The 8,771-nt window shown below is 38.5% G+C and overlaps 1 protein-coding gene across 1 annotated transcript; it reads left to right on the top strand.

The window, feature by feature from the left end:
• Positions 1–147: 147 nt before the first annotated feature.
• LOC104449628 (endoglucanase 8) lies at positions 148–2,895 on the top strand. Its single transcript, XM_010063861.3, has 7 exons — positions 148–306; positions 889–1,296; positions 1,415–1,507; positions 1,658–1,813; positions 1,922–2,033; positions 2,228–2,391; positions 2,566–2,895. The coding sequence occupies exons 1-7, from the start codon at positions 157–159 to the stop codon at positions 2,893–2,895; spliced, it is 1,413 nt and encodes a 470-aa protein (XP_010062163.3). The 5' UTR covers positions 148–156.
• Positions 2,896–8,771: the final 5,876 nt, after the last annotated feature.

Genomic DNA, 8,771 nt, shown 5'->3' with positions numbered 1-8,771 from the left:
CAATATATAAATCCATCACCATGTTTCGTCATTCACATAGTATTTAACGTTCGGTCTGCTTTATATTTACCCGGGAGAGGTACAGACATGTGGCGGACTACAAGAGGCAGTCATGTCGTCAGGGTTGGATCCACGATAATGTTGATGGTGGCGGCGATGATGGTTTCAGTCTCGGGGCACGATTATGGAGATGCACTGAGCAAAAGCATTCTCTTCTTCGAAGGCCAGAGATCAGGCAAGTTGCCTCCTTCCCAGAGATTGACTTGGAGGAAGGATTCTGGTCTTCGCGATGGTTTCGACAAGCACGTACGTTGATCCTCTCCCCCGAGTAAATCGGCGCGCCTCTACTTCGCTTCATGTTCTGGGTTTGTAAGAAACATGCGTGCTTTGACAAGACTAAATGGGTGGATAAATGCACTTCCTCGATTTTTCATCCTTTAAAATTCAAGCATGTGATAATAGGACTACCAGTAGGAATTGACACGAGGGTGTACATAATAACATCAGATTTGTCCAAATGATGCAAGTCGCGGTAGATATTCGGACCAATCTGTTGCTAATCATCTATAGCAGGATTCCCTTGTTCGGTGCCCAAAAAATATAGATTTTTTGTCCATGCTGGTAATTGATAAGGATTGATCTAATAATAAAAATCAGTATCTGCCAGCGGGTTGGTCAAGAAATTGAATTAAAGAAAATTGTATTTGTATGTCAACGTGTTTTCTTCAATTTGAATTTCTTTTATCAGAGAGAAGCAAAGAAAGGTTGTGGAATATTCTATGATACAGTCAACTATTTTCTGATAAATCTAGCAACATGTTTTCCATATATCAGTTGAAGTGTTTGCCTTGAGTTTGTGTCACTATATACATCCGATCTGGCTTGCAGATTGATTTGGTGGGCGGTTACTACGACGCAGGCGACAACGTCAAGTTCAACTTCCCCATGGCATTTTCCACCACAATGCTCGCTTGGAGCGTAATTGAGTTCGGGAGGGGAATGGGCCCAGATCTCCGAAAAGCGGTCGACGCGGTCCGCTGGGCCACTGACTACTTCCTCAAGGCCACGAGCGTGCCAGGGCTCGTGTATGCACAAGTCGGCGAACCTTACGGTGACCACGAGTGCTGGGAGAGGCCCGAGGACATGGACACCGCTCGAACCGCTTATGCTGTGAGTGCACAGTCACCTGGCTCGGAAGTTTCGGCCGAGATCGCTGCTGCTTTGGCCGCTGCTTCCTTGGTGTTTAAGGGGGTTAATCATAACTATTCGGACCTGCTCCTGAGTCGAGCTAAAACGGTAGTCACCGAGCATCAACATCCTTTTATTTAGGGAAAAAGAAGAAGAAGAGAGTTGCAGAAGCATGCATATTAGTCTTGGAAAACGATTTTATGAGGACGTGTGATATATGTTTCAGGTGTTTGAGTTTGCGGATAAGTATAGGGGGTCGTACAATTACAGTCTTGGATCAGTGGTGTGCCCATTCTACTGTAATTTCGGCGGTTATGAGGTACGCATCAGTTTGTAGAATACTCGTATTTTTCTGCATAATTTATGTGTGTGCAGTGTCACGGTAAACTTTTCCATTATCCCTGAAATCTCTCAAGTATATAACCTATCAAAGAGTTTAAATTTCGAAAGGCTCGCTTTGAAATTACAGGACGATTTGATTTGGGCAGCAGCATGGTTATTCAGAGCAACCGCAGCACCTAATTACTGGAATTATGTTACGGAAAACATACCTACTGAAGGCGGTAACTTTGCCGAGTTTGGGTGGGACACGAAGGATGCCGGTATCAATGTCCTCGCTTCCAAGGTCATTGGTTTAAATCTTCACGTCGTCATTGCTATTAAACATCACTCAAGGAAAAGCTCCGTGTATTTCATTCTTATGAATTACTTTTGCTTCCCACTGTTTGTGCAGCAGATTCTCACGAAAGACAGCAAATATACTGATATCTTCAAGCTCAATGCTGACAAGTTTGTGTGCTCGATTTTGCCTGAATCACCGACCAAATACGTTAGCTACTCCCCTGGTATTTTTCGCACTCCAGTTTCACGTTTCTTCTCTAATATCTGCTAATCCTGTCGATAAAACGCGAGTTGCGACTTCGCATTTAGTAACTTTCACTGCTGAATTCTTGATCCAACGGTCAAACTTGGGGATACGTACACATTTTCATTTCATCCTCGAGGGAGCAACTGTTGCTTACTCTGTCAACTCATTCAGGGGGACTCCTATTCAAACCAGGAGGGAGCAACTTGCAGCACGCCACGGCTCTGTCCTTTCTTCTTATCGTATATGCCAACTCCCTGAACCGCGCCAACCGGGTCGTTCAATGCGGCAGTGTACAGGCCACTTCAGACAGGCTCATTCAAGTAGCTAGAGCCCAGGTACATCTCACGCTGATTAATTTCCATACGGTATTCTTTCCTCCGCATCATGGGAAAATAAGAAAGCTGAGCAGGTTGCAGTTGAACATTAAGTAAAATCGTCGAAGTAATCAGAAAGAGATAGGTGTTTTAGGAGGATCCATTAGACTAATCTATGGTCGTTCCATTTTGCAGGCGGACTATATATTAGGAAGCAACCCGATGAAAATGTCGTACATGGTGGGATACGGCGGGAAATTCCCTCAAAGGATCCATCACAGAGGCTCTTCCTTGCCGTCCCTAGATCAACACCCGCAGCATATCGGTTGCAAGGACGGGACGCCGTACTTCAAGAGCAGCGGCCCGAATCCGAACCAGCTGACTGGGGCCGTCGTTGGGGGGCCCGACATCCAGGATCAGTACAACGACTCTAGAGTCGAGTTTGTGCACTCGGAGCCGACCACGTATATCAATGCTCCTCTTGTTGGTGTCCTGGCTTTCTTGAAAGGGCGTCCAAATCCATAAACATGTTTCGAAGCAATGCATGATAATTAATCATTTCATAAAATCATGAATATATGAATAAAACATAACCCAAGATCTGAACCTCTTCTTATAAATGAAAGATCTCGATACACTTCGTCGACTGCTATAAAAACTTATTCAAAATCATTTTTGTAGGATAAATTAGTGGGATAATATGTATCCAAATTTTGATAACTTAGTAACTCGTAAACCTAATCGGAATTAGATCCTCTCAACTATATCGAATTTATTCATAGGTTGGCTAAAGAAAAAAGTTGCTGTACTTTTTTTGTCCTTGAGTTTGTGAACTTATCTTCTCAATGATCCCACGGTATACTATTTAATTATTTATTTTTAACAAAGACTGTTTTTTCTTGACCCAAATGATCACCTACATTGAAAATATTACCTCAATAGGCTCTTGTTTTTTTCTATAAAAATATTTTCCAAAATTTTTCCAAAATTTATTTATGGGGGTGAAAAACCAAGCCTGCAAGGAAAATTTTTCGATCGATAGAAAATGGTCATCTAAATAGAAAAAAGAGAAATGATTGCGTGATAATATTTAATGTACTATAAGAATAACGGTTTATTATGGATCACAAAAATTAAATCACAAATAATTATAAATTATTGTGGGACCCATTTTTTCAAGAATTTTTGGATCACAATAGATTTTATTCTTATAATACCTCAAAGATTGTTATGCTGGCAAAGTCTTAGAAAAAAAAAAAAAAAAAAAACATACTTTCCCCACTTTCCCTTGCTAAAAAAAAAAAAAAAAAAAAAAAGCATCCATGAAATCCTCCCATTCTGGCTGCTACTCCTCGCCGGCGCCGACTCCGCGATGTGCACGATCTTCGGGTGCTCATGCTCGAAGTATTTGCCTGTCTCACTACTTGTCCTCCCTGTGTTGCTCGAGATCTGCCATGAGCAGATCGAATGGGGTCGGTTCATGGTGGAGTTGAGTTGGGGTTTTTAAGATGAAGTTGGACCAAAGCTTCGAAGTGCCGGAATTGATCCTACGATGAAATATCTTTTAAAAAAATCGTTCATCATTTATTTGAAAAGATAGGCTTTGTGGTGAGTCTAGACAAGAAATATCATAGGTGGACAAGAAAATTGAAAACTTTACTCCAAACAGAATCGTGTACAAATACAAAATGTGCCAAAATTTGGAATATACAGTAACTTTAGTAGGACCAGATGTAAACAAATTATGGTGAAATTTAATTTACAAAAAAAAAAAAAAAAAAAACTTGAGGATACAAAGATGCTACACCAAAATTTAATTGATGGCCTGTAAAACCTAGGATAAAGATTCACGCCAGAACTTAATCAACAATGCGGATCTAAAAACTACAGCTAAGAAAAACGTAAGAATTTAATCGATGATGCAAGTTTGAAAACTAAGGGTGCGCATGATATTTCTAGTAAAAAAAAATTTTGTTCACAAAAGTAGGTTTGTAACGAAAATTCATTTGGTAATGCAATTTAGTCTAAAAACTAGTTTGGAATAAAAATGATAAGTAAAAATTTTCTACTTTTTTTATTTCTAGAATAGAAATAAGAAATAAAAATTCTTCCTATTACTTGTCCTCGCTAGTAGCCAACCAGCCACTTGCCACTGCCTTCCATCCACCATCGCCGATTGGTCATTGTCATCGTCCCCCGCCACCATTTCAGAGAAAGAAATTTTGTATCGTCACCAAATGAATTTTTATTTCAAAAATAGAAATTATGTGTTGTTATCAAATGCATATTTTTGCTTAGAAACTTGTTTAGAGAATAAAAATATAAAAATCTATTTCAAGGTTAAAAATTGATTTTTGGAACATAATGGTCATCATTTGTGCCCTAAAAGTGCATTATAAAAGTAAAGATAACTAAAAGATAATAAATTTGTTTGTTTGTGCGCCAAAGGCTTTCTAATGGATGAACAATGGTATATATAGGGGTGTGCCATAATTGCCTCTAAGCAGTTTTCTTGCAATTATAGCCATGTTCTCCTTATTTTCGAAAGTTTTGTGCCCATTCTCACATGATGCCATAATCTCATCTTCAAATAGCAGTTCCTTTAAAATTGCATATAAGTTGCAAGCCTATAACTACATCTTGATGTCTTTTGTGTGTTCAACTTTCTCCTAATGCCTTTGTCGATAATCTATTGGCTTTATTAATTGATACCTTTGTCGACTATCATTAACCATTCGTCGTCATATATCAACATTAAATCAGTAGTGGTTATTGATGTGTATTAGTGTCAATAGTAATCCTTGTGGTCGTCGGCAATGGGGCACTTGCTTAATGATACTCTATATTCTAGTTGTGTGCTTGTATCCATATCCACGATCTAGCCTTTTTTTTTTTTTTTTTTTTTTTTTGTGCAAACATATGCCACCTTTTAAAAGGACTGAAGGTAAATTTAATTCCTTTCAAAAAGAAATACCTGCCACATTCAGATTTTTGTCTTGCGATAGTATTAGGGTGCATATTGTTCCTCTAACGCTTCGTAGCCGGCTACCTCATAGCATTCTGACACGTTGCCTCGATCGACACAGTGCCATCATTACGAATCATATTTTTATGGACCGCTGCTCTTCAGAATCGTTGCTTGTTATAGGAAAGAATATATATTTGGTCAAGATTTGATTTTTGATCTCTTTTTGTCTTCTATCTTCAACCCTCAATCTCCTCTGGTCTAAAGCCCTTGGCCTTCGAGTTCTTCTCGTCTCCAATTTTGTCACTTCCAAGGCTTCTAGGCCTTCCAGTTATTCTTTTGCGAATTATTTCATTAAGTTTGACAGCCTATGAATTACCATCACGACCTTCGAAACGAGGTCGAAGGTTATCCTACCGACGTTGTCCTTCACCCTTGTTTCTGACAACACTTCCAGATTCCTGCAACCCTTCAACCTTGTTTCCCTCGATTAAGGGCTGAAAAGCTTCCTTTTCAGAAATATTCTATTGTAGATGTCTGGACTATTGAGTCCCAAAGATTCAGAAGATTTCCTTCTTTTGATGTGGGGTTTTTATGAATGGTACTTGAGGATGAGGTTTGAAGACCAAATACGTTCTCCCTGGAAAGAAGGTGATCTCCATACTGCGATTCAGTTTAACTGCTTCGATTGGGATCTAAATCTAGGTTTCTTAGGTGCTACCATCAGCTTTTCGTCTCCATCGATCAATTATTTCTTTTTCCCTTAAGGACCAATGTCGACCTCGCTCCTAAACGATTATTGCCATAGCTGGTTTTCTTCCCTTTGTCACACCCGCACAAGAAGTTGGTCCTCCCAAACATCTCAAGTTTATCGACAACACTGCTCTTTCCTACGTAAATTTTTAAATCAAATTCTGTAAAACGTCTAGCCTTGTTACCAATATCGAACATGTGGCGTTCTCGCTACTCTGGCTGTCCAAGTATGTTTGTTTCACCCTGCTCTTAAAGTATCCAGGGATTTCCTCGGTATTGCCTCCAGTCTAGCAGAAGGCACATCGATTGCATTAGGCCCGCGTATTCTCGTTGCTCTGTACAGAGGCCTCACCCATGCCCTTTTGGCGTTGCAGCCAAAAGGGTCCGGTCCCTTTTTTGGCTTCTTTTGGTCTCTTCAGGCTTGAATGCTTTATGTCTCCTATCCCTTTTCTCTGATCAAGTCCGTGTCTGTCTTCAATACGATGAATTGAATCTTCAGCCTCATTTTCCTGATTCTGTCGGATGCCGATTGTTGAATCGTTCTTCTTTACTTGTTCCAAGTGGCGTTTCCCCATTCAAGCAATTTCTTCGAATGTCCTGAATCAATGTCGTCACCCCCATTGACTTCCCATTGAGATTAACAAAGAAAGGAAGATTCTATCTTTGATTTGAGGTATACTCTCTGTAGTACTAGGCAATTTGGACGGATTTAGGTTGTGCTTATGCCAATTCTTTATTTATTGGATTTCCCTTAGATGTCAAAGCATAAGTAAAAGCCAACTGAAAACAAGCCTTATAATTGTTGCTGAAAACAAGCCTTATAATTGTTGCTTTGAGATCAGCAGACTGATTCATGCTTGATATTCTCTTTACAAGTTTAAACTCAAATCTCATTGTACATGTTGCATTTTTCCGCCCAAAGAGAGAAAAATACATAGGTTTAGGGGTACTGCTTAAAAGCGATCCAAATAGTTCATCAAAATGATGATTCAAATGAAAGTACCAAATGTCACAGCAAATGGTTCATCGATTAAGAGCATGAAACCTATGTGTTTTTTAGGAAGCACCGCTAGCTATTTTCAGAGTTGGTCAAAAACCAGTCGACACATAGGAGTGTCATTTTAATTTTTACGTAACCAGAGAATAGCCTGGGTAACTTTCCTAGTAGCGCCCTTTGAGTACCACTAACTTGAAAGATTGTTTATTTAAAGTGGTCATGCAATCTCGATTATCACTTATAAATCTAAAGGTATCGAAGCCACTAAGTGATTGTGCAATGTTCTTGGGAGGTTTATTATGACCCTAAACTATCACTGACCAGTTTAAAAAGGAAATTGACAAACAAGTTATTGAAGTACAATGTGGTAATGAAACAAACAAGTATTGAGAGTGCAAGCATTAAGCACACAAGTATTCAAAAGGCTCAAAGTAAGGTACGAGAAAGAAAACCTTATACTCGTCGGGCAAATACAATACATGGCCTCGTTTGGAAGCCTTGGGATAAGAACCCCATAAGCTTGAAATTAGAGACTAAATTCTGTATGAGATAAGCCTAACTCACTATTTGGTGAACAAACAAGCAATCGATCAACCCAACCACCCCCTAATCAAACGAGGGATTAATTAAAAGCAATGATTATCAAACCCAACTTGTATTCGCAAAGCAGTAGTCTAGCATCATTAACTCCTAATTAGAATTCTAATTCCCCGCAGAAGAGCGTGCACACACGAATAAGGGCAATTTAACATTTCAATTTAAGCACACATGTCAACCGGCGACCAAGCAATTGAAGGCATGAATCAGATTAAGAAAACAAGAAGTAGCATTTTCTTAACCCATTTTCTGAATTTTTATTTTCAATAATAATAATAATAATAATAATAATAATAATAATTAATAATAATTACAACAATCACAAATTGATTGCTAAAGGCTATCTCTATTTGAGGGGATAATTACCAAAAAAGTCCTAAACGTGTTACAATTTAGTCATAAATCTTTTAACTATACCAATTGATTCTATTCGGCCAATTTGAGTAGGAAATCATGGATGTAGATATTAGACATTCGCCAATTCAGTTCTAAATCTTTTAATTATGCCAATTGATTCTATCTAGCCAATTTTAGCAAGAAATTGTGGAGTAGATGTTAGCCATCCGCCGTCTTATAATGATGATCTGGACATTTCTAATAATATTTTGAATTTCTTAATAAAATATTTTTTTTGTTTTTTTCTTTTCCTTACTTCTTTTTTTTTTTTTTTTTGGAGGGAGGGAGAGGCTAACCCTTGCTGGCCACAAGCATGGGCTCACAGCCCTTGCTGTAGCTGGCTAGGCATGGCGGCACCGCCCGATGCATGTGCTAATCATATCAAGGGCACCATAGCCCTTACCCCAAGTCGATAAGGGCCGGGATGCCCACCCCTATGGCTAGCATGGGTTGGACGACAACTCTTTTGACCTTCACTCCAAAAAAAAAATTTAAAATAATTAGAAAATTAAAATAAATTAAATTAAAAATTAAAATAATTAGAAAATTAAAATAAATTAAATTAAAATAAAATAAATTAAAAATTAAAATAATTAGAAAATTTAAAATAAAATAAATTTAATTTAAAATAATTAAATTAAAAATTATTCACATCAGTGCCAGCTATCCCAGGTAAGACAGTAAGTGTCTGTG

Source organism: Eucalyptus grandis, chromosome 1 (genome assembly GCF_016545825.1).
Source record: "Eucalyptus grandis isolate ANBG69807.140 chromosome 1, ASM1654582v1, whole genome shotgun sequence".
Taxonomy (NCBI): domain Eukaryota; kingdom Viridiplantae; phylum Streptophyta; class Magnoliopsida; order Myrtales; family Myrtaceae; genus Eucalyptus; species Eucalyptus grandis.
This window is presented reverse-complemented; position numbering and strand designations above follow the sequence as displayed.